The sequence below is a fragment of the Typopeltis vanoorti genome, chromosome 18 (genome assembly GCF_054136105.1).
Source record: "Typopeltis vanoorti isolate ZY-2024b chromosome 18, IOZ_Tvanoo_1.0, whole genome shotgun sequence".
In the NCBI taxonomy this organism is placed as follows: domain Eukaryota; kingdom Metazoa; phylum Arthropoda; class Arachnida; order Uropygi; family Thelyphonidae; genus Typopeltis; species Typopeltis vanoorti.
In genome coordinates this window covers 60,412,842-60,440,635 of record NC_143566.1, presented here as the reverse complement: position 1 = coordinate 60,440,635, position 27,794 = coordinate 60,412,842, and the positions used below count along the sequence as shown (strand labels likewise).

The 27,794-nt window shown below is 34.9% G+C and overlaps 1 protein-coding gene across 1 annotated transcript in view; it reads left to right on the top strand.

The window, feature by feature from the left end:
* The window catches only part of LOC150096711 (Ig-like V-type domain-containing protein FAM187A), a 28,002-nt gene extending 11,181 nt beyond the window's left edge, over positions 1–16,821 (top strand). The window contains exons 4-6 of the mRNA XM_090408694.1: positions 7,269–7,424; positions 12,535–12,719; positions 16,665–16,821. Of these exons, the coding sequence (XP_090264820.1) occupies positions 7,269–7,424; positions 12,535–12,719; positions 16,665–16,821 (498 nt within the window). The remainder of the gene's footprint in view (positions 1–7,268; positions 7,425–12,534; positions 12,720–16,664) is intronic.
* The last annotated feature ends 10,973 nt before the right edge of the window (positions 16,822–27,794 follow it).

Sequence of the window (27,794 nt, the reverse complement as noted above, 5' to 3'; positions counted from 1 at the left end):
TCTATATGTACACCTCAGTTGCTCCTCAGTACACGGCCTAATAATGAAAAACGAATTTATAATTTCAAAATTATTTTTATTTTTCAACATAATTTCCCTTAAGAATAATGCTCTAGCGCCATTATCTCGTTCCTGTAGTGGTTCTCGGTAAGATCTGCAAAATACCCCTCTACAGCTGCAATCACCTCTTGATTCGGGAAAAAAAAACAAAAAAAAAAAAAAAAAAACGTTGACCAGCGAGGAAGTTTTAGTTTTGGGAACAGATAGAAGTCAGAGGGAACCAAATCTAGGGAATAGGGTGGATGTTCCAACAATTCATAGCGCAGATCCCTTAAGTTTCCCATTGCCAAAACACCTTTATGGACAGGTGCATTGTCCTGATGAAAGATGATTTTTTTTCTTCTGCAAACCGGGTCTTTTCTCACGAATATTTTCGTCTAGTCTGGTTAAAGAAATCTGAATAATATTCCCCGGTTATTGCTTTATCCTGTTCAAGGTATTTAATAAACAAAATGCCCATCTCAAAACACCGATGCCATTACCTTTCCTGCTGATGGAATCGACTTTAACTTCTTTGGCGCTGAACAATCGGTTTCTGTCCAATGTTTTGACTGCTGTTTGGATTCTGGTGTGTAATGGTGAATCCAAGTCTCATAGTAATCATAGTAATAAATCGACACTCGGCACCCATCTTGCCAAAGCTTTTCATTTGCAGTTCTTTATGCAAAATATATCCTACACGTTCTTTTGAAATGCCTATAGTCTCAGCAATTTCACGCGCTTTGACTCGCCTGCCATCCAGTAATATATCGAGCAATTGATCAATGATTTCTGGTGGTGTTACACCTTTTGAACGTCTTTCACGTGGATCATCTTCAAGGCTGGTACGGCCACGTTTAAGGTAGGCAGCCCATTTCTTAATTGTCGATGGCGAAGAGTGCCCATAAACTTTTATGAACTTCGAATGAATTTCTTTTGGCGTTAAACCTTCTTTTACAAAGAATTTTATAACCGCACGATACTCAATTTTATCCATTTTCAAGGGATACAGACAACACTTTTGCTTCAGATGTATAAAACAAACTCCTTTATAGAATGACTCGCAATTTCACATGGATGCTTATGACAGATGTACCAACTTAGAAATGCTATCTATGGTCGTGGCCGAGAACTTTTCAGACCACCCCGGCAAACCAGTTAAAGCGTTTCCATTTGAAGTTTCTCCAGTATTTATTTTCCAGTTTATAACAGCTTACCAGGGATTCAAGGGTGTTGGGCGAACGTCGTCGATTCGTAATGTTGCGAAAATATATTTTCATATTGTTGCTAAAATATTGAGTTGATTTATTGTATTTGTGTGTTTCTAAGTGAGAGATAGATTGAATTATTTAGTCGTAACACGTGCATATTTCCGTAAACTATATATATTGTTCTGCTACACACCTATGCATAGCAGAACAATGACGACCAAGACATCTTTGTTGGGTTAGCAAAATTTGCGTGATGTACCGGCTAACTGATGAACAGTGCAAGAGAGAGACAAGAAAGGTGACCAGCATGGTAAAGAAGGCAAAATCAGATTATGAGAAGTTAGCCAAGCAGGCAAAAGGAAATCCCAATTGCTTTTGAAGTGGAAAGTAGGAGAAAGAATAACTATGGAAGACTAATGAGTGCAGATGGCAGAGAGATTACAGAGGCAGACGAAATCGTTGAGCTACTAAGTGACCATTTTGCAAGGTATAACATTTAAGTGAAGATATTGTTATGGCAGAGGTGACAGGGACTGATATAAGAACAGGGGTACTTAGGAACAGCTGTGGGATGAAATGGGGTATTGGCTAGTTTTAAGAGAATGTACTGGGAAACTGGCGATGCCTTTGACTAGGCTGCTTGTTTCAGCTCAGGCAAATTCCCAAGGGAGTGGAAGGACAAAATGAATCTTTGCATAAAGGAAGATCTAAGCCTGTGACAGCAAATTATAGACCAATCAATATCTAAGGAGTGGTGGTAAAAGTACTGGAAAAGTTGGTCAAAAAGAGAATTCAGAACTGGATGGATAAGAATATGATACTCTGAGGGGCAGCACAACCTTGTGAAGAGTCAGTCATGCCTTAGTATGACTGACTATTCCCTTTATTCCACTCAGCTGTCACTCTACTAACTTTTTATAAGAGTGACTGCTGAGTGGAATAAAGGGAATAGCTACATGATACTGCTGGATTTTGCAAAGAAGTTTTCCAGAATACCACACAGAACTGTTATACAAACTGCAATAAATGGAATGAATATGAATAAAAGGGTGGTTGATGGACAGATATCAAATAGTATATGGAGGAAGTGACTAGTGATATGCTACAGAGATCTGTGCTTGGACCACTGCTGTTTAATTTGTACATAAATGATATCTTCATCGTATGTTACGCGGTTTACACACTTTACTGCGTAAGCTTCCAAAACGATAATCCCGCAGAATAGGTCGGTTGCTCCTTATTCCCGGTAGTATCCCATGTCTGTCAAAGCGTGTATTCACAGGGCCAGTTTGCCTGCTTTCTGGGAAGAAAAAACTCCAGGATAAACTGGGGAAAAAACCCTACTGTCCACGCCCAAGACCGGCTAACTTGGCTATGGCTGAGGAGGATCCTTAAGTTCCTCACGTCACAGACGGAAATCGAACCTAGGACACTCCTTCCCTAGTTACAAAGCACGTAACCACATAAATAGGAAGTAATTTGAAGGGAGATGTTCAGTTGTTTGCTGATGATGATGCAAAGTTGGGTAGTATGGTATTAGTTAATCAAGGTAATGTTGAGTTTGCGGGATGGGAGAAACATAATGGATGTCAGTTTAATGTGGAAGTGAAGTTATGCATTTTGGAACACAAAGATTAGATAAGAACAGGGATACTTAGGAATCTGTGTACATTGTGTGAACTGTATTCCAGGAAATTGAAGAGCTGAAGTTTAGACTCATATTATGCATAGATCACAGGATTACTTCATTATTGAAGAACAAACTAACAACTAGAGATTAAGTTATAATTCTACTTGATAAAGCTTTGGTACAACCACATCTGGACTGTTGTGTCCAGATGTGGTTGTATTCTGGTCACCTGAATTTCTTGGGGATGAGGAAGTGGTGGCGAAGATCCAGAGGTAAGTGACCAAGATAGTGGTCTGTGGAATGCTTCATACGAGGATAGATTGAAGTTTTGTGGATTGCAAACTCCACAAAATTTATGGTTGATAGGCAAAAAAAAGGGGAGGGATATGACAGAAACATTTAAGTTACTCAAAGGATTTTATAAGACTGATGCAAGGATGTTTAAGGACTTGGCTAGAGGAAGGGGAGGCAGAACAAGAGGCCATCCCTAGAAGTTGAAGAAGAGTGTGTGGTTAGTAAGGACTAGATATTTTAATTGGATTGGTGAATGAATGGAATGGGCTTCTTGAGTCAGTTGTGCTTTGTCTGGTAATGGTTTCAAGGAGAGTACGATAAATTTGTGTCGAGTTTGGCAAAAAAAAATGGGGTGTGATTGACAGAAATGCCACTGAATCCTTGAAATATACGAGGTTGGTCTGAAAAGTTCTCGGCCTCAACCATAGATGGCAACACTATCGGAAAGACTTTTTTCTACGTTGGTACATCTCTCATAAGCATCCATGCGAAATTGCAAATCATTCTATCGTTTTTTTTTATATACAGCTGTCTGATCTGAGCAAACATGTTGTCTGTTTAACTTGAAATGGATAAAATTGAGTATCGTGCGGTTATACAATTCTTTGTAAAAGAAGGTTTAACGGCAACAGAAGTTCATAAAAGTTTATAGGCACTCTTCTCCTCGTTTTCGACAATTAAGAAATGGGCTGCCGAGTTTAAACGTGGCCATACCAGCCTTGAAGATGATCCAAGTGAAGGAAGTCCAAAAAGTGTAACACCAGCAGAAATCTTTGATCAAGTGATCTTTGATATGGTACTGGATGGCCGGCGAGTCAAAGTGCATGAAATTGCTGAGACTATAGGCATTTCAAAAGAACATGTACGATATATTTTTAATGAAAAAGCTTTGCACAAGATGGGTGCCACTTGCTCACAGATCAAAAAGGTGTTTTGGCAATGGGAAACTTAAGGATCTGCACTATGAATTGTTGGAACATCCACCCTATTCCCCAGATTTGGTTCCCTCTGTCTTCCATCTCTTCCCAAAACCAAAACCCTTCCTCGCTGGTCAGCGTTTTTCTTTGAATCAAGAGGTGATTGCAACTGTAGAGGGGTATTTTCCAGATCTTACCGAGAACCACTACAGGGACAGGATAATGGCACTGGAGCATCACTGGAATAAATGTATGTCTTAAGGGAGGTTATGATGAAAAATAAAAATACTGTAATTCTGTTTTTTCATTGTTAGGCCAAGAACTTTTCAGGCCGCCCTCATACATAATTATATTCTGCTGAGCTGCTGCTACTGATCTCTGAAGACCAAAGACTGGCAAAACTTTAACCATACACACACACAATTCAGTGACTTCTACAGATTGATCAGTAGCAAACATACCATTATTTGGACTGTTATTGCCACTCTCATTCAAAATTGGTCATTATAAGGAATCTGAAATCACTCATTTGGTTTCAATAGGCTGACATCTCTTTGAAAAGGCAAAACAAGCTTTGTTTTGCCTTTTCAAAGGCAAAACAAAGTATACCATTTGATGTGATTATTATACTGTGATGTCAGAATTGGATTTCCTATGAAGCAAATTATGCAATTGCCTATGGTCACCAGCTTCAGAATATTTTACAGAGCACATAAAAACTATTTATGACAGAGGATAAACATGTATTACAATCAGGTAACATTAATTGGTCCCTTGACTTACTTCCACAATTTTTTTTTATAACTGTATAGTACAGGGGTTTCCAACCTTTTTGTTTCCTAGAACACATTCCAAAATACCGGTAGGGCAACGGGCATCATCTATTTTTTCAAGCAAATTTTTTTAATTCGTTTGTTTAATGAATACATACAAAGTTTACATTATAATCAAATGTTTTATTACTTAAAAGTTTACTTTATATAAAAATTTAAATATATATATATATAAGTTAGTGTGATCTTTGGCATTCCATTTCATTGGCCAGTACTTCATAATTAGGAGAATATGATATTCCAGTTCTTAAACTGGAATAAACAACTTCGAATGTGCATCTACTTTACATTGTATGTGTTTAATACTCGTCATGTGTCATTAATGCATGCATCATATAGCATGCCATGAATTGTTGCGTGATTATTTCAAACTATACGGTACACGGTTGAACAGCGGCGGGCACACACAAATTGGTCGATGTGCGCCATGGTGCCTGCAGGCATAGGGTTGGGAACACCTGGTATAGTACATTCATGTATATATTTTTTACTTATTCCAGAAATCTTGCTCTAGAAACCAAATGTGGAACTTTTTTCAAGCCACTTCAAGCCTGCAGTAAGTGTGGAAGTGGTCTCACAGTGAGTGGTGAAATTCATCTCCCACCTAAAGATAATCACAAACATCCATGTCTACGATAGATTTTGAACCGACAGCTTGTTGGTTGGAGAGCAGATACACTAATCATTCAGCCAACTAGGTTGGCTTGTTGAAACAGGATGTATATTAGCTGTATATAAACTTTCCTGTTGGCAAAGTGGTTAGCGTATCTGCTCTCCAGGCTGCAGTTTGAATCCCGCCGCGAGCATGGATGTTTGCGATTGTCTGTAAAAATACTAGTAGTGGTGATGGGCAGTAGATGGCATTAGTGTAGATGATGGTATTTGCGGTTCGTTGTAGTTTGTGTATTGAGTGGTGAAGATAGAGAGTTGTAGAGTAAGCCCTCCCTTCATGAGTCTTTGGACTCCCTGGAGGTGTGACGTAATAATAATAATAATATTTCAAAGACGTTCTTATGGCAGGTTCAAACATGTGGAAACTATGTTACGTTCCTAACCACTGATCGTAGGTTTTAATATCAAACTATGTAATTTAAATTTGTTTTTAAAAATTTTAAAATTGCAACTGCCTCTTGTTTCTAAAAAAAAAAAAAAGGGGGTAAGCAGAATTCCTCCCACCCTAACTTTCTGGAAGACCAACAGACAGCCTGTCTTCATCTTTAGTTGTCAAAAGTGAAAAAATGAAACAGTGATTCCACAAGCAACAGCAAAAATAGTATGGTAGACAGCGTGACATCTCATTATTGTCTCAAAAAGTGTAAACTGTATGGTAAAATGATTGAGTTACTGAGTTTAAAAGCTTCATTTTCGTGAGAGAGATAAAAAAAAAAAAAACTACCTTGATTGTGGCAAAAATTGATTACTTTCACAGCCAGCTGAAAAAAAGACCTAAAAGATGTTCCCTGGTTAGTAACTGTAATCAAACTCATAACTGTCTACATGGATAGCCATGTAGGGTGTTTTATATATACAGTCGAAAGACCTTGTCTTTCTTCTAGCTGTGTAACACTTATGGAGGAGGCACTGTTTCCTCTTGGCTACACAGGTATATCCAAGTTTTAAGATATTTCATTTTAAATGTAAGAATAAAACCATAATTTAACTGATTATAACTGAGATTAAAATAAATTTGGATTAGATTAAAGTAACAATTTTAAGTGCTACTATAAAACAAGCCAAAAAGGCTATTTTACTGGCGACATAAGTTAAGTTTAAGGGAGATGGTAAATCCCGTACACCAGTTTAGCAATTCGTTAATAGAGGTATATGTAAGTTCGGTTCACTTAAAACCTTGATATTCCAGGTCTATCTACTCAATGATGAGACCTCAAAAAGGGTTGAAACAAGTCTGGGTAGTGACCTCTTCTCATAATGTAAAACAGTAATACATCTCCTAGGAGCTGTGTTTTACATTATGAGAGAATATTAAGGACAGTGACAGATCTTGCTCCACCTTTGCTCCGAGTTGCCTTAGTGTTGTACTACCCAAGTGATTATTTACACTTGGGCTCGCCGATAGTTTTTTCGGCATGAAACTCTAGGATTTCGATCCGAGTTTCGTACCTGGTTGTAGAATATTATGGGATTTACCATCTCCCTTAAACTTAATTCTAAGTGCTAATTTGATTTTATTCTACTTTAAATTTGTTTAATGATAAATCTGAAAATATTAGCACTGGGGGGGGGGGGTAGACTTATGGCTTAAATATAATTCCTTTACCTGTTGTTTTTTCATGAGGAGAGAAAGCTAAAAATACATACTAATGAAATTCTTTCCCCTCAATAGAAACTGAATCAAAAAGAAATTTATCCAAAGGATGTTCCTATTTTTAGAGAATTTGTAAATGGATTACCATGTCGATCTCACCATCTTCCTTCATCTGTAAAAGATGTACCAGAGATCAAAGAAAGACCGAGTGAATTTATGATAGGATTCTGCCAGGTAGTTTTTTTTTTTTTTTAATAATTCATTGATGTTAGTGACAGAATAAATTTCATTGATGACACGTGCAGTTTTAATTTTTTTTTTTCCTCCTAAAATATCAATTACATTCTTTCCATACATGCACCATAAAATGAATAAAATCATCACAGAGTATAAGAATTATTTAGTCTGTTTTCAAATGCATCATTCAAAGGGTACATTTTTTTAATGTATAGCTGAACCTCATGATTGTGTTACTTTCTAGTAGTTGTAACATACCTGAATGATACAGAAATTATAGAGACAGCACTTAAGAAAGAGTAATTATAGTTTGATATCATCTTGTATTTCATTGTGTTGGTCCTGTATAAATGCCCAAATTGCCTTGTGGGTTTCTCTCTTCTTACTGTATAGAGTAAATTCTAATTCCTAAAATCGATTCAAGAGTTCTGTACAGTGACAACCTCCTTGCAACATGTCATGACATCATCACCATATGTAATTCAAAACTTTTAGTTCTTGTGATCCCCTCCCCCCCCACCCAGTGTTAGAAAACTACAAAATTCAAAACTATTATTTAGAAAATGAAATAAATGAAAAAGTATGAAGTAAAATTTTACTGCTAGCCAAAAACTTAAAACCCACACAAGAGCTCTGTATGCTGCAGACAGTCAGTTAGCAACCCAGCTGAATCTCTTCATACTCCAATATCTCAGAAAGAAGTAACTGCACGGTCACTCTGGAAACAGATTCAGACAGGTTAATGGATATAAGCACAGGATATGGAAAGGAAAAAGAATGAAAATAAATAAGAATATCTGGAACATTGTTACTTGTACTGTTAGGAGTATCCATCACAAATATCAAGATCTTCACAAAATCCCAATAGAAAGAAATGTCAAATTAGCAGTAATAACAGAAAAAAAAAAGTTCAGATAATTACATCTATATCTACAACAGAGTCAAAAAGGAAGTAAGAGCAAAAGCCGGAGTAATGATTTTTATTCACAAATCAATATTAAAAAAAATATATCAGCCATTACAAAATACTGGAGCAAGAGAATTCTAGAACTAATATTACAAATAAGCTGTGGCTTCCTAACTATTATTGGAGTCTACGCCCCAGAGGAAGATAACAATGCCTTTTATTTTCAGATTTACAAAAAATGAAAGATAAAATAATCCCAAATAATTATCTATTAATGGAAGATTTCAGTGACAGAGTAGGAAACATTTTACTAGGTACAAATGTAGGAACAAATGGTGAAACTACATTTTCCAAAGAAGTATTCAAATTCACTTGGGCTAATGGATATTTGCAAATATTAGGTAATAGATGATTTTCATTATGTACTGTGAGACTGCTACCATGCTCACTGAAGTAGCTTAAAAAGTATCATATTTAGTTGCAAGGGCAGAGTTCCCAGATCATCTAATTCTTATTCCGCTCATGATTCTAACATGCCATTTGCAGATTAAATTAGTGAAGGGTTTATCACGGAATAAAATTCATTTCACAACTTTTGTTACACTTTAAAAAAAAAGAGCGAGAGAAGAACGAGTGTAAGGGAAAAAAGAGAAAATAGTAAAAATAAAAAATGCCAACTGACAAAACTGTCATTACATTATTGCAGTGTCAACTGAAAATATCAGAGTTAACCACGTTGGTGGGAATCATGGCTGAAGCACCTAGTCCAGAGTTCGGTTAGAGTGATTGGAATTATGGATGAAATAAGTATCTATAAGCCTAATATTCAACCAATCAACCTATAGTACATTATTACAGTGTATGGGAAGAGATTTGCAAAAGTAGAAACTTGTTCGCATGAGGTCTGTGCATTACATTCCTTGGGAGCTATTCCAGAGTACAGCAGCAGGAATGAAGGAGGAAGAGAAACTTGATCTGTGAGTATGCAGTTGGACTGTGGTGTTGGGTGACAGCTGCATGCATTTCAATGGATTTGGGAGTGATAGAAAAAAAAAAAAAAAAAAACGGGGGGGGGTGAATTATTGATGCTAATGAACATTTACCATGAAAATATTTATAGAGCAGTATGTAATAAATACTAAATGCCTGTGAGAGAGCAGTTACAGTGAGTTGGTAATGGATGAGTTAATCAGTCAGATTGCTCTCTTTTCTGTATTACATCAAGTATTTTTAGGGAGATATGATCTTGGGAGACTGCCTCAGATGCATGACCATTACTCAATAGAGGTTGATTTGTGATTTATATAGAGTTAATAACTGTTCAGAGGTAATGCCTTGAGAAAAGAGGAATTCTAATATTTTGGATACTAAGAAGGCATTGTGGGATTATCTTAATATCAATAGAGGCTTGATGTCAGGGTAATTCCAGAGAGAAATCTCATCTGCCTAGAAATTTGGATATTATCAAATGTAAGGCTGGGAGAATATGTTTCTTTTTGAGTGGAAAATAAGGCATAACTATGTTTTGCAAGTATTGAAATTGACAAGGTTACCCGAGCACCATTGAGAATGGTTTGTAGATCAGAATTTAGGCTTGCAGAAGTTGTTGCTCTGTGAGTTGTGGCAAGGTGTGTGGTGCAAGGTTTGTCAAGTGAGGAGAAGGAATATAATATAGTGTTGTCAGCAAAACTATATATTGGATTGATGGTCAACTGGAGAAAGACATTGATATATAGACAGAAGACAATAGGTGAGAAGACTGAACCTTGTAAGATCCCAGCATTAGTTGTATAGCTAGAAGATAGGGGGATGTCTGCCAATTTTCTCACAGGTCATGCAATGTCTGATCAGTAAAAAAATTGGCAACCCAGTCACAGGATAGACCAAATAATCGGAGCTTACTTAATACTTGGGATTCACCAAACTTCCCATGGTACCTATCCAGAGGCAGGAGACATAAGCAAGTATAACCACTGTTAATCAGAATTGGCAGAATCCATACTGTAGTGTAAGAATTGGGAACTGATGGGCCTCTCCATTACTTTGGAGAGGACTGAAGTGAAAGAGATTAGGTTGTAGTTTGATGGCAAGAATTTATCACCTTTCTTGGGAATGGGTTAGACATGGGCTAATTTCCAGGATGTAGGGTGGGTACCACTGGAGTAAGAGGTCATGAAAAGGTGACACTGAACACAAGTCAAGTCTAGAATGGAAATCTTCAGGACAATTGGAGGAATGCTGTCAGAGAAAGGGGACTTTCAGATATCTAATTTAGACAGGAGTTTTCTGATTACTTTCTGAAAGTTGGGTATTTGGAATGATTCAGAGACATTTATCAAAATCATCTATGCATGCATTTGAGGAAAATTATGATGCCAGGAGATTGGTTTTTACTGTGAGATGTGTTCTCCATGTTTCTGATCAGTGAGTTGTTTTTTTTGCTACTGCCATATGAGATTTCCTAACTTTCAGTTACAGGGGATCAGTAATCTGGAGATTTCATTTGGACCTCTCTTATTACAAGTTAGCATTAAATTATTTGTTCTTGGAGTACTTTTTCTATTTGCATAGGAGGGAAAAATGATATTCACAGCACAGCAAAATTCCTCTCACCTTTACATCAGATGGAAAAAAAGCCTCAAAAAATATTAATGCTAATAAAGGAGTTTGATTCAAGTGTTTTCAATAAATTGCTTAGTTCTTGCTAATTGCATCATGATGACATAAGAGACATGCAGTTTGATTGCAAAGACACCTATGGAGATGAAATTAATAAAGGAACAGACAAAAAATATTGGAAATAACAATAAATCTCTTTTTGATCCTCTTTAGCTCAAAATTTACTTCCTGTTTTCATAATTGCCTCATTCACTTTCATCTTCAATAACCTGATACTTGAAAGATTTTAACTTTCTTTAAATCTGGGCTTACTCCCTCTGACAGTTTCTTTCAGGTAGCATTACTTTTCTTAACAACTTTAATGCTTTCATAGCAATCCCAAATACAATGCAACATCAATTTTCTCAGGCTGAAAACACCTGATATGAATCACATCTAGAACAAAAGAACCTTTATAACAACTCTTCAACTGAAAATAAATCAGCCAATTTCATACAGAGATGATAAGGTTTTTTCTCTGAGAAACTAAACTTTTTCATGCTACCAAATAGGCAAACTGGCTGAAGGATACACATAACAAATTACTATTTACTGTAGATTGCCTAAACTTCACATATGGGATAACCATAAAAAAGATAATACTGGTCTACAACATAGCCTTCCTTGCTTGTAGCTCCCTGACTTCAACATGAAAAGAAAGAGATTAGGTTCAGTAGCCATAATCTGTCCTCTCATTCATTCCTGAATATATGAAGTTTGGTACTTATGAAACTGGTCTGGGTTGAACAGCTTATTGGTAGAAATCCATCACAGTATGGATGTTTGCAGATACCTTTTGGCAAAAGATGATTTATCACCCACTGTGAGACCATGGCACCTGCTAATTCTAAACTTCAAGTGGCTTGTTAAAGCAGCATTTGGTCTCTGGAGCAGGGTTATCCAAATTACCTAATCTTTAGCCTACTGTAGTATTAAACATGCCACAGCTTTCCAGCTTTTTTTGAGGGTGTTAACATACAAAGAAATCCTATTGGTTTTAAAAAGCTGGATATGGTCTGCTAAGTTTTCAAAAATGTCAATCTCATTTCTAAAAAATTATATACCAAAATATCTTCACATATAAGATATTTATGACAAAAATTTACATACGTTTATTAAAATTGGGCTGCCTGTGTAGCTCAGTAGAAGTGGAGTTTGTACTCTATGGCACTTGACTGCACGAAGAAAGACTTGGTGTTTCAAATCTAGTCTCCGACTAGAGGACATTTTTCTAAGCCTTTTCTCGACTGGTTCCCGAGTTAGTTGTTCTCTGGCATTAGCAAGCAGGTTTTCGCCCGAAAACTTGAGTTTTTTGTCCCATAAACTCAAGAAAATTGGCTATTGAACCTCCCACTGAACACGCCTACCTCCCAATACAGGAACAAAAACGCATTAGCTGATTTTTTAATTAAAATTGGACTAACATTTTGTTGGAAAGCAAAATTTATTAAATTTTGTTTCCCAACTACAAAAAAAAAAAAAAAAAAAAATTAATAAATAAATAAATAAAAAAATAATAAATGTTTTTTTTTTCCTCCCCAGATTCCATGCCCCACTTCTTCAGGAATTACAGTCATAACTAACAAAGCAGGTGAGGTAATTGACACCGTTGATAACAGCAAAGGATTCTATTCCATGCATCAACCATTACCCCCTCTTCCAGCTTTAGCAAAGAGAGAAACTAGGTATGAAGAAGTTGGAAAAAGTATTGTCTTAGTGTGTCCAGGGTAAGACTTTTGAATTAATATGTTTATGTTATTTCTACAAAACATATACTTAATAGATTTCATTATCTTTTGGTGATTATAGATATTATTATTATTACAGTAACTTATATGGAGTTAATAGACTAATCATGGGAGGCCAATCCAAACATGAACATATCTATCATATTGAACCTTGAAATTATTTACAATCCCTGCATTCACAAGGCACTCTGGCAATGAGGTTCACTCACCAACTCTCTATGCAAAAAATCTACTCTTCACACCCTTCTTCACCACATCTTTATAGAACTTTTAAGGATGACCCCCCCCCTTGTACTTTCTATCTTACTGTTCACTCTTTTTGTAATTCCTTGTCATAATCTAGTAAAATCGCTTAACCAACTTGAAGGTCTTTAGCATATCTCCTTTTTTCCTCCTACCCACCAAACTCTGTAATCTATATTCCAACAACTGCTCTGCACAGCTAACACTTCAAAGTCCTGATAACACTTTGGTGAATTGTCTTTGGAAACACTAGAGATGGTCCATCTCTAGTGTTTCCACATCACAATGAAAACTAAACAACCAATGAGCACACTAGTCCATCTATGGTCTGACTAATGCCTTATACAGAAGCACCACCACCTCCATCCCTACATGTCAATGTACTTCTTATTATATTAGCAATACAATGTGAGTATATGTGAATATACAATGTGAATATATATATATATTGTGTAAATTTTTGTAATAGTGCTTTATATATATAAAACCACTTTAACACTGTTCAAATACACTGCTATAGTATGGCCACACTTTGTAGAGCTCCACTTGACTTTCTGCCAAGAATAGTCGATTCATGCTGAAGGGGAGAAAGAAATGAAGGATGTACAAATTGGTCGCCAACATGCAAAATCACGTGCTTTCTTGTTTGTTGCTGTACTAGTTTAAAAACTACAATGTTCGTAAAAGAAAAGCTAAATTTTCCGACCTGTAATAATAAACAAACTCATCCCAGAAGATGGATTGATTACCCTATTAAAGGAATGGATTCTCCTTTTTGTGACATGTGCAGAAGTGTCGAAGGATCTCGAATCTGTGAGCATACTATACCTCTCCTTGTGTCATTCTATAAATATATAAACAGTCTTAATTTTTTGCTGGTCAAAAAACTTAAAATTTCACTGTTGCTGACTTACATGCTTTAGAAGTCTAACATTCAATGCAAATTTTCTGTTAAATATTGCTTGCTAGAAATTATTTCACCTGCCTACATAATTATTCTAGATTTAAAAAATGTTGAAGAATGACAGAAGACCAGATCTTCATGGTAGATTATCTGGCTCACCCTATTATACAACATAAGGCAGCATACTATTGTATGGAAAGCTAAAGACAACTCCAAAGAATTCTATTGCTATGCTGCAATAAAAGAAAGAATAAACATGAAAGAATAACTCTAATGAATGCAGATGGTGTGAGGATGTTCCATTATGATAAAAGCTATCAACCTGGCGTATGCAACATTGAGCTCACTGCTACCTCTTCACTGGATGAAGAAAATCAGGTGTATGAGGGAGGAGGAGGTATTAGAGCTGTTGCACAAATTGAATAAGAATTCTGATGGGATATGCACGGATGCTAAAAGAGTGTCCAGCTGAACTGGCTACTTTTTTTGACCAGGCAATATAATTTGAACCTCAGAACAGGGGAGATTCCACAAGAGTGGGCTAAGACCAATGCATCCAACTATCGACTAATCAGTATCTCAGGAGTGGTGGTGAAGGTCAGAAAAGTTGGTTAGGGCTCACATTCAGAAATGGGCGACAGAGAATCTCTACTTTGTAATGTATAGCATGGGTTTACTAAGGAAAAGTCATGTTTTAGCAATTTGCTTACATTTTATAATAATGTTACCATTGAACCAGACAAGGGAATGGATATATCATTCCTTTTGTAGATTTTGTTAAGACCTTAGATAGAATATAGCATAGACTTGCATAAATCAGAGAATATGGGATTGGATCATAAAATATTAACTAGATAAGAGGATGGCTGACTGACAGATATCAAAAATGGTATATGGGAGATGTGAGTCTGAAAGATTTAAGGTAACCAGTGGGGTAGCACAAGGTCCTAGCACTGTTATTCAATCTGTACATTATGCCATTGGAAGGATTTCACAGGTGACATACAGCTATTTGGTGATGATGCAAAGAGATGGGTAGGGTAATCAGCTATGTGGTTGATATGCAATACTTGCAGAATGATTTGAATAGGCTGGAACTGTGGGAAAATAGATGTTAAATGTAAAGTCGTGCACTTTGTCATGATTACATATCCAGTGTCATATTATATTGGTGGGATTATGCTAGAAGAAACTGATCAGGCCATGGATCTTGGAGTTTTAGTAGACAGGAAGTTGAAGTTCAAGAGTCATATAACAAAAAATTGTAAATACAACTCAGAGAATAATTGCAACGCTGAAACGAATGTTGACATGTAAAGATAAGGAAGTCATTTTACCTGTTTACAGGGCCCTGATAAGATCTCACTTGGACTACTGCATGCCGGTCTTGACTCCCGGTTTCTGTTGTGATTCTGATACAGTGGAGAGAGTGAAAGGAGAGTGTTAAAAATGACATCAGGATTGTGGAATACTGATTATGAAGAAAAAACAGATTGAGAATTTATAGACTGAGAAACAGAAGAAAGAGTGGGGGGGGGGGTGATATGATTGAGACTTACAAACTTCTGAATGGGTCATACAGGATTTCAATAGATGGAATTTCCCATTTTATAGAGGGACATTCTTGGAAGCTGAGAATGAATGAATGCCACCATTCATTCATTCTCAGTGAAGGAGTGAGATTTAGATTTTTCTCTCATAGACTGATTGGAATGGATTGCCATTGGATGCTGTGTGTGTGCAAGCAGTGTGAATGAATTCATGACCAAGTATGACAGCTTGTGCATGTAGCCTCTCTTGATGAGTCCCTGACTCTCTGGATGTCTCTCTTATAATAATAATAATAATAATAATACATGTAAAACTAGCCAACCAACCTATATTATAAGAGAAAAGCAATGATTCATGACAGTTTTTCTATCTAAGAGTGGCAATTTCAATGTAAGCTGTTCTAGGTATCTTTTTAGAATTTTCTGAACTTCAGGTTCACATAGCTTCTACTAACTTTTTACACACAAATATATTTTGTATAATATATTTGTTTTCTTCAGGGTGCGTCACTGATTCTCTAAGGTTTGCTTCTTGTTTTCATGAATAATTTTCATTTTTTCTTGAATAATATTTGCGTATTTGGGTCTACAGACTTCCGAAAGCTGCTCAGATTTCATTTGCTTTAAAACTTTCTTACACACTTTTCTTTTCAACTTAATGCTGCTCAAAACTCAATGGTGCCTTTAGTTAGTGGATGAATTTCACTGTAATGCTTATGGAGGTCAGAAAAAGTTCTATGTTTAGCATCTAAAGTGAGTTACTGCATTATCTAACTCTTAGTCTATGATAATGCTCGTACTGTTATACAGCCTGCCATGGGTAGTATTTGCATTTAAAAAAACATACTGATATAATCTGCCAGCTATTCTGTCTTGCATTACAAGACAGAGTAGCTGGTATAACAAGTAGAACATCAGTAAATTTAGTAATACTACAGCATCAGTTGTTGTATTACTAAAGCTCACACAGAAGAGCTGGATAAAACGTTTCTTCAAACAAAAAAGAAGCTGTTTTTTTACTATAGTAATCAGTCAAGACCTATTTGAAACATTCTGTAATTTCTTGACCTCTACACACTGGAACCACAGGTTCACAAATAGTTTCCATTCTTTAACTTGTGCTAATCTGCACTTAACTAAAACCTATTTGAAAGAATTTATATTAATACTCAGTTTCTTGTATAATTATCAGAAACGTATCTATGACTGAAATATGTCAATTTTCAGAAATAATGATGGGGAGTTCTACATATGGAGGAATGATTCTTATATTATTAATCCCAGCAGAGTTCATATCAGAACAAAAGGAAGAGTAAAGATTGACATGGTAAATAATCTCCATATCAGGCAAGTTCGGTTTTCAGATAGTGCCATTTACAGGTAAATTATCTAGCATTTCCATCTAGATTCTTATACATATATATATTGTTTTCAAGCATGAGAAATCAGAGTAAACTTTAATGAAATTAGCACAAATATTTCTTAATGAAACTAACCAGTATATAAGCAATGTGAATAAGCAATTCAAAGAGACAGAATGCCTTGCATTCTGGCTTGTTAAGTTGTCATTAAACAAAATACAATTGGTTAACCAATAACAGCAAGTGCTGCATGCTGGAAGGATCATATAAAATATGTAATAAATAATTTCTGATATTTAACAGGATGAGAATCTCCCAAACTTTTTGTGAAACAAAGAGCTTCAAGGCTTCAAAAACTTGCTTTGAAAGGATCTTCATAATTGGCTTTATGAGTTTGCTATGTAGAATATATATATATATGTAGAAAGTATTTTACCTTGGGTATAATAAATGTTAATAATACCAAGCAATTTTTAAACCTGGTTTTACTCCATTTCCCAAGTAAGCAAAACAGACAAATAAGTCAAGTTTGCGCCTGCAAGTGATGCAAGTCTAGCTGATCCTACAGGTAGTGCAGGACCAGGGAAACTCGTGGTAAAGGTGGCATGAGCTCTGATCACTAATCTTAATATTTACCCTTAATGCCAAAACACATCTCCAAGAAGGAGATGCATGATGTTTTGTATTAAAGGCAAGAGGCCACTACCCAAACCGGTTTCGACCTTTATTGAGGTCTCATCAGTGGGAGCTAGGCTAGAAATACCAAGATTTAGTAATACAGAGCTCATAAGTATTTTACCAGAACAAGTTGCCATAAGGTGTTTTAACCTTATTAAATAAAAATCTCTGGAGGAGATATAAATGTAGAAAGTATTTTACCTTGGGTATAATAAATGTTAATAATACCAAGCAATTTTTAAACCTTACTTATGAGCTCTGTATTACTAAATCTTGGTATTTCTAGCCTAGCTCCCACTGATGAGACCTCAATAAAGGTCGAAACCGGTCTGGGTAGTGGCCTCTTGCCTTTAATACAAAACATCATGCATCTCCTTCTTGGAGATGTGTTTTGGCATTAAGGGTAAATATTAAGATTAGTGATCAGAGCTCATGCCACCTTTACCACGAGTTGCCCTGGTCCTGCACTACCTGTAGGATCAGCTAGACTTGCATCACTTGCAGGCGCAAACTTGACTTATTTGTCTGTTTTGCTTACTTGGGAAATGGAGTAAAACCAGGTTTAAAAATTGCTTGGTATTATTAACATATATATATATATATATATACATATATATATATATATACATATACACCATTTGTGTGTGTATATATATATATAGTACAAAGTTCCTTAAATGATAGAAATATAAGACCTGATAATGTTGGAGTTCTTGACAAGTAACAGACTGATTTGGAGGAAAATTGTAGATAGGAAGTTAGTAATGATAAATTTTTCATGTAGTACTATCATATCCTGTACACCCCTTGAGGGTACATGTCAGGAATTTGATCATGATATACCATTTGAGCTTATTCTGAAAATGAACTAACCAACCTCCAACATCAAATCAACAGCTTGCATTGCATTCATTTCACTATAGAAAAGAAAAGTTCTGTTTGTTTTTTTAATGTAGTTTCTGCCCATGAAAGTTTTATTTGTGAACCTATAGTACACATTTGTACTGTAGATGGGTTAAGGATTAAGAATGAATGGTTGTTAAAAAAAGTATCTTCTAGATGGTTTAAAAAAATATATATTTTATTTTATTTTTTAATTTTACCAGGCCTGGAAACTATGTTCTGGAGATCAAACATCAAACTTTCTTCAAGCCACTTGAAGGCTGCCACCCCATGTGAGCTGGTCTCACATGAGATGATGAAATCCATCTCCCAAGCTAAAGACATTCACAAACATCTATGCCCACATCCTACTTGCTAACACAGCCTCTGGTACTTTGTTGACCAGTGTATATCAGAAATCTAGCTTTAGTGGCATATATACATCAAAGTTGTTCACGTCATACTACCTGGAATTGTCACATAATTGAAGAATAAATGTTTTGTGCTTTAATAGAATTAAATAACTATAACCTTGTCACATTCAACAGTTAAAGACTCCTAAATTCATACACTTATGAATACTTCAACAGAATGCAGGGTTCCAATCCCATATATTTTGGATGTTTCCAAACAATAGGAAGAATTTTAAAGAAGTTTCACATGATGACTGACATATTTTCCTAACAACAAAATTTCTGTTTTCTTACTAACGACAAAAGACAAACATTTGCCTCAATCTCTAGCTGGTGTTTACAACCAGATTCCTTATGAATGTAATGCAACATAATTTAGACAGACAAGTTGGTCTGTCAATGAATCTCCAAACTTTGTAGATTCATTGGCACAACCCTGAAGAAAACACTGATTGATTCATTCTTTGTGTCTTTTTCATTCCAATAAACATCTAGCATAAAATGTTTTCTCTGTCAAAATAATATAAAGCAGTAAGAGCAGTGGCTTAAGGTGGATCCTGCTATAAAGGAAGAAAAATATGGCCAAGTATAGTAGTTCCTCGAAGACAATTAAGGATCTTTGTGAAATTCTTGGCACATGTTGAGCAAAAATAATAGATTCAATTTCTATATATCAAGTCTCACCATTGCAAATATTAAATGTTACAAACTTGCTCACTATAATACACTAACGAGAATATTTTAGGTTATACCGTTAACAGTATTCACAGAAAATTTACTATAATAGAAGTGCAACTACAACAAACAGTTGCTATGTCATTACAAGTTGGCTATGGGAGATAGCTGATGTTATATAAGCCACAATCCTCTACAGCCAACACTTGTCTTGATTTAAAAATGCAATATAGTGAGAAAACAAACAAAACAGTTAGTATGACTCAATATCAAGTCTTGACCTACAATTCTGGAGTCCATATTGTAAAATGGTTATAAACAGCAAGCAGCTATTTAAAAATATATAAGTAATTTCTATTACTTATATATCATCAAACAGTTTTCCCTTATATTCTGTACTTTACTGAATACATTCTTATCATGTGTAAAATGTTATAGCACTGCTAAGCTAAAAAAAAAAAAAAAAGTTAATAAATTGTTAACATTTTTAAGATTGTACTATTGTTTTACCATTTCAATCATTTTTCAGTTGTTGGAGTAATGAACATCTTGTAGGAACAGTGAGGCTCATTGTGAGAGAAAAAAACAAAAGTAAAGAATTTCAAAAACAGTTCTTGAATTTGGGAGTTTTTTTCACATTATTCACTATTGGTACAGTTGCATTTACTGTATGTAAAAATATCACTCTGAAAACTAAGTACTGAACTTAAAGTGCTATCTCTATTTTTAGTATTCATGCTTAATATACAGTAAAAGTAAAAAGCTGAGCTGATGTATAAATCAAGTCATTTCTGTCATTTCTTTAATTGCTGTTTTACTGCATTGTTAATTAAAGATCAAATAAACAAAACAAAAGTCTACTCTTATTAGTTTTTATCTAATTGATTGCAGAAAAGTTATTTTGTTTTAATAATATGAATTCCACATTAATTTAAAATTCTTATTCTTGAATAAGAATGCAGTACATATATTTAGTATATATTTTTGAAACAGCTATATAGTATGCACAGAGTTGATCACCTGGTTTTCAAAAGAACAAGATTATTATTATTATGTGACACCTCCAAGGAGTCTAAGGCCTCATCACGAGAGGGCACTCTACTCCATTCCACTACACACATCTCACCATCTTTCCTACTACATGCAACTACAGTCAATACCATCTACTGCTCATCACCACTACAAAAGTATCTTATGTCTGTAAATTGTGTGTTCTGATAACCTGCCTGTAAGTGGGATGAAAAATCCGAGTTTCTGGAAGAAAAAAAGCCCTGCTACCTCCATATGAGATTAGTTAGCTCGCCTTCAATTGAAAAAGCCCATATAAAGATTCCTCTCTTCATGATGAGAATCAAACTCAGGCCTTTTTTCAATCAAAGGCCACAACATACTATCATTCTTCCAATTGCACTATGGGGCTATCTAGTCAAATATTGAGAAGGGTCCAGAGATAACTGACTAAAATGGTTTTGGTCTCTGGAATGCCAAGTATAAAAACAGATTAAAGAAATGCAATTTACAAAGGCTAGTGAATAGGAAGGGAGGTGAAGTGGGGATACAATTGAGACATAAATTCCTAAGGGTTATTACCAGATTAATGTGGAAAAGATTTTACATAGAATTGGGGAAGACAAAGAGAGTGCAAAAGGTTGGTTTGTTGATTTAAGAAATGCAATATCTACATATAAACAGAATTTAAAATCAAATATGTTTGTATAAATTAATTTTTGTAAAAAGTTAAAACTGTCATTATTTGTCTGAGTCTGGTAACATCTGCCTGAGTATATATGACTCAGCCAGATAAGTAAAAATTTTATTCTTTTCTCAATGTGAAGTTCTGACACTCCACCAGAATACAACACATGATAAAATGCATGTGTCGCATTTTTCACACATCTTACTAGAAAATAAGATGTGTAAGATGAGTGAGGTCTATGTGAAGCCTAGTAAGAAAAACTTCCTCTCCTCTGTTTCTCTGTTGACTAGACTGTCAATATTCAATTTCAGGATTAATATTATAAAATTTGTTTGTCAGTGCTTCCTGCCGTGACAATTGTCACTGGGCAATTAGCTTTGATCTTATAAAATATCTGTGTTGTGCACAGGAAAATGTCAAACAGTATGTGGAAAAAGTATGAGCTGATCTAACAGCTGCATCTAAGGGTTCACAATGCTGGATTCCCAGCCATATTTCTCTTAATTCCAATGTGGTTGGGATTTAAAATTAAGAGTCTTCATTTTGTATAACAGTTGTAATACCTCACAAAGCACTAGATGTGGGTTTTATACATAGGAGAGGAGATAGCCTAGTCTGTATAAATTACACACTTTTGGTAGTGGTTCTCTTTTATATGCACAAGTGCAAGCTGAATGGCATGCAACTCTGCTTGCATGCATTCAATTATTGCAATCGAGTGGGATCTGGTTGGAAATAGTAAAATCAGGAAATATAGCAGCACAACCAAAAGAGATATCTAATCTTAAACCATCAGTATAAATGGGCTAGAAATCAGAGTAGGCTGCTCTGTGTGCATTAAACAATTGAAGGTAGACATATGATGGCAGCAAATGAGACATTTGTAGTTGACAAAGTGAAAGGCTGCAGGATGGAGTGCAAACCTGCCATGGAGGAATGCTGTTATGTGCAAGTAATGTTGTCAACATTCATGCCAATAGCTTTCATAATCTCTTAATACACATACCAAATGGACATATGGCAGTCTGGCATGTGTGATATTGACCATTCCAACATGGAGAAAAAAGACTAGTCCATGAAGGATGCTCTGGGAGAGACTATTTTTAGAACATAGTTAGTGTTACCCTAAAAACAAAACAATGAAGATCGATCAGCACCCCATTCCAAAGAGGATAGAGTGCAAAGAGAATCAAATTTCTCTCTCTCTCTCTCTTGCACTTTTTCCCTCTGTTGACAAATGTGTTGCAAATAATTTAAGTTTTCTGTCAAAGATGAGTCCCAAGAATTTGGCTTCTGTTGTTACCAGAATAACAGTCTGTCCCATTCTTAATACAGGATCTGAGTGAAATGTGCATTTTCAGCAGACATGTACACAGGCAGTTTTTTCTGCTGAAAACCTGAACCCATTACTAAGAGCTCATGAAGAGACATGATTGCTTGTTGAAGTTGTCTTTCAATTACTCTTATGTTATGAAGTGGCAGTAAATTGTGAAGGAGTATGACTGCCTACTAGTATAGTAGTCCTACTATACATGAGCAGGACCACCTCCAGTTCTGTCCTTGTGTATGACAGCAAAATTCCTTAAGGTAGGGTCCTCATTAAGTTTTAAATATGTTTCTGTTTCCTGCAAACAGAAACAGAAAGGTTTGTGTTTCTGCAACAAAATCTTAATATCATCGATATTCATGAAACCCATGACAGTTCTGGTGTAAAAATTTTCCTATTGTTTTGGCTTCATAGACTTGTCTAATTTCTAGGAGGTTGAAGGCTTACCTTTATCAGGTATGTCCATATCTTCACCTGGAAAAAAAATTCAATACAACTGATGTGTCAGGATCAGTGGATATCGAAGTATTCATTTTTTTCAGTGGGGTGTCTGGTGATATATCTGTAAGTGATATTCTTGCCATAATTTTTTTGACAAGTGGGTTCTCATCAAATGGAACCATTTTTGGAATGAGACTGAGAGTGTCGTGTGATTGATGTGCTCAACAGAGAAGCACTGACAATCATCATAAAGTTCAGGTATGGTGAAATAGACATACGATTCTGAGTTGCTGTTGACATTTTCTTAACTACCACCTTCTCAGCATAAGAGGATCGCAGGAGAGGTGCAGTGGTGGCAGCTAACTTCCTTTTTGCATTCTGATATAATATATTTTGTTCAGTTTTAATGTTTTGCATTTCTTTTTCATCTTTCCACTTCTAACATGCATGGAAGCAAGATGAATGATCTCCATGACAGCTGACACATTTAGCTCTCTCTTTGCAGAGCGAAATTTGTTATCATGCTCTTTACTATCACATCGGACACAGATGGTAGAGCTATGATAGGCAGTTTGGGCATGTCCATATTTCTGGCATTTGAAGCATCTTAATGGATTAGGGATGTACAGTGTAACATAACAGTTGAGATAACCTGCTGTTTGCAGATGTTGGAGGCTTAGGTATATCAAAAATAAGGACGATGTTCCTGGGTCGAACCGAATGACCATTGCTACAGATTAGGAAGTGCCTCATACCTATCACTTGCTGATTTAAGTTTGGAACATATCTCTTCTTCAGGAACATCAAGAAGATCCCATTCTGAGATAACTCCTCTATAGATAGCAACATCAATAGGTGATATGCCACTTTACTTTAAGTGGCATATCACCTATTGATGTTGCTACAAGTAGTTTTTCAGAATGTTGTTGATATAATGTTTCTACAAGGATATCACTAGAACATAATTTCTTAAGTTTCAGAGAGCCTGCCAATCCTTCTAAACCCTTCTGAATAAAAAAAGGTTGCCATTTTCACTATTGGTTTTTCATCTGTTGCATAAATTATCAGAAAAAATTGGTAATTTTATAATGGTATCACATATCTTTTGTTTCTTCCTTCATTTATGTATCTTCAGTATCAGTACTTGGTTGGGATCTTGTTAGGGCTTCTGAAACATTTGAGGATGAAGGATTCATGCTCAAGGGGTTTTTTGTTTGATGCCAAAACTCCCCACCCATCAAGAGCCACACATGGACACCCACTAACTGGCAGGCAATGAATGCCAGGGCTACCCCAAGGACGCTATATCATCAACCACAGCAAGCCATCGGTCTCAATCCTAGATCGTGGAGTGAGAAACTTACTGCAATACCATTGGTCCTTGCAGGCAAGCCCACTAGCTAACTGATTCTGGCTGGGCCATCCAGGATTACCAAGCAAAAACAGTAGCAGGGCATTGAATCCCAGTGATGGTGGTCTGGAAGAAGAGATAATAAAAAAAAAAAAAACTCAGGAGAAGTAGAGCGAAGAATACGGGAAGAAAAGAAAGAATGCAAAGAGCCAGTACTATCACTGGGAGGTCCCTTCCCCCATGAACAGGTGTCCCACATGGATAGGAACACAAGGGATCATGCCTAGAAGCCATATAAGGAGGGTGTGAGCAAGGGGATAGGGAAAGGCAAATTTCTTGCATAGAAAGTGACTTACTGCATTGCCCAAGTTAACCAATGCATTGCCCAAGAATGTGGTGAATATATTTAAGGCATAGAAAAATGCCTTAAATATATTTGCCAATTCTGGAAGTGTTTGACAGTGACATCTCCCACAACAAGTTATTTGACTTCATGGAGGTCTGATAATAATAGCAATAATGATATAAAAAACTGCTTTTAAGCTGCCAAATTAGGAACGGTGAGACTGAGATCATAACAAATTACACAAAATTTACTACAAATTTCCAGCAAGCCCAACTAAAACTACAAAATACATGCATGACTTTTAAGTGCTTTGTAATTTACTTTAGAAGAAGGAAAGGCAACTAATTTTATAAACATCATAAAAATGAGATCAATTAAATTTACATTTCAGTGAGTCTCTCCCAATCAAACACTTTCATGATTCATAGATTGATAAGCATTACATTAATGATAATGAATGAATAAAAAGAAAGAAAAAGCATTATTTAATATGTAAAAAATAATTTTATATTAATATGCCTCAAGTAGAATTTAAGAATAAAAATTAACAAAAAAATTGACAAAAACTATTTATTATTTACAAATAGGTAGATTTAATGTCTTCAAAATAATACAGTTATTCTAACAAGGTATTAAAGTCATTACAAACTAATAAATGAAGACTACATATAACAAATCACAAAGAAACACTGATATCATAAAACAGAGCAATAATAAATGCAGGTAATATTTTTTTTTAACTAAATAACCATTTCCTAAACTATTTTAGCATGCTAAAGTCATCATTTAATACTCAAGAATTAAAAAAAAAGGGGGGAAATGTTTAAACAAAACGCAAATATAACAAAGAAAAAACAACTTACAAGAAAAGCTAATTTCAAATGTACATTTACATAGTTACTATTAAAAAAAGAGATGCTAATTTTCAAGTTTGAAACAAGTTATGTCACCACTTCAGATTTTTAAAAAAATTGGATAGCCTATAAAAATATATTAAATTTAACTAAAGAGTATACCATTCTAGAATATATTTCAGTTCACTAAAAAGACAAAATATGTTATTGCAAGAAACGAATAATGGGTAAAGAGAGATGTGCAGTTATTAATTATAGCACTGATATTCAAAGAAAGAAATCATCTGTTAAATTTTAAAGATATTCCAATATACATTAGGAGATGATGACCATAAAACTTGTAGTATAATCCAGTCAGAATAGACACAGAAGTAAATAGTTAACTAGAACTTAAGTATACCAAGCTTAAACAAAACCTGGTGCCTGAAGATTCACAACTGAATGAATGATTTCAATTTAACTCTATGTTGAGTATATGAGATTCAACAGCAAGTAATGCAAAGATCAAACAATATGACTTTATGACAACCTAAGCAGCTATGTGCTAATGGGAAATGAATCATATTCATACAGTGCACAACTAATTAGTGAAAATGTTCAGCTACTCATACAATATTTTATTAGCATCTAACTTACAGCCTTCCATTTCATTTGTATAGCCTACATATATACTTGAAAGACAAAATTTAATGTTAATTTTTTATATGTGTAGGATTTAAAAGCAACTATGCTTTTAACAGCCTCCTCCTTTCTTCTATTCCTCCTGCCACACACAGCACTAATGCGCTATAGGTCTTGCAACCTTTCATATGTGGACCAAATATTTAAAAAAAAAAAAAAAATGCACAAGTTAACTTACTGATGGCTAAAACTTAAAGTTTAAATGGTAAAAAATCAAATGAACAACTATGGAAGCATGTTACACCACACAGAATATAATTTGCAAAGTAGTTTAAATTTTGTTCACTCTTGCCCAAACCAATGACACTTGTATTGGAATTATTACAAGAAAAATGTCTTTGGTCACTCATTAATAGCTATATAATATTTATAACTAACAATTTCACATGCTAAATACATACTTATATACTAGATTGGTAGTATATAAGTGTAGTAAAGATTAGGTTACAATATTAATCTTTGCTGATTTCTTTAAGCTGACCAATCTGCAATTGTTAACTAGATTAACTACCATAATTAATCAGACAGGATGCCAAAGCTGCATGTCCTGCTATCTTGGCATACAGAATAGTACAACATAGAGGATTTACAAAGAAAAATATTATGATTCTTAACTGTTTCATCTTAGACATTTAAACTACTTTTTCTGAATAATCAAAATTATGAAAATGTGATATGCCCAGAAAAATGTAAATGTCCTTTATGAATGTACTGCTTATAATTAAGAAATTTAGGTACCACAAATAATTTTCCCCCTAGCTTATTGAATAGTACGGTTCTAGTTTAACTAAACCAATCATTCATTCAAATCAGCCATATGATCATTTAATATAAGCAACCTGCACAATGTTTAATAAGGAAATTTCTTTTGAAGAAATTTAAATATTTTCTCAGAGAAGAAATGGTGTTCTTTTGAATGAAATCTCTCATATATTTGGTTTCATGCCATGGGAGACTTGAGTGATGATATATAATGTTCCATCAGCATATTTCGATCAAAGAAATCTTTACTATATGCAGTCAAATAATTAATCTCTACATCTCAAATCAAGACATATAGTATGCTAGAATGCCAAACTCAACTTGGACCTACTTCTAACAATAACAAAGATAAATCAATAGAATTTTTTTATATATAAAGAACGTGAACTTTATATATATATTTACATTAAAAAACAGAATAATTTTCCATGTTTTGATAACAGAAAGCCAAGAAGTTGATATCAAAGTGATAGCAAAAACAATATTACAAATATGTGTCCATTAAGGTTAATAGCGATTGATCTTATGATGCTAAAAAAGAAATGAAATTACTGAAATAAATTAATTACTAATTATCTATATTATGTAAATATATGATTAGAAATATGTAAATATATAGCTGCTACAATGCAGGAAGGCCTCATTATTGTTAACCATGTTAAAAAATGGTTAAATGAGCAAATATTATCAACAGAAAGTATATACAAAATATAAATACAATTATATAATTCTTCAAATATTTAAGTAATAAAATTTTTTAACTATAAATCTACTGAAAGTGTAGCTTTCAGAGATTTAAGTACACTGGAACAAAATAAAGAGAGTAACTTCTGGGAATTGTTTTGTTTTAAATTTACCAATTATATATAAGCTATATAAAACTAACATTT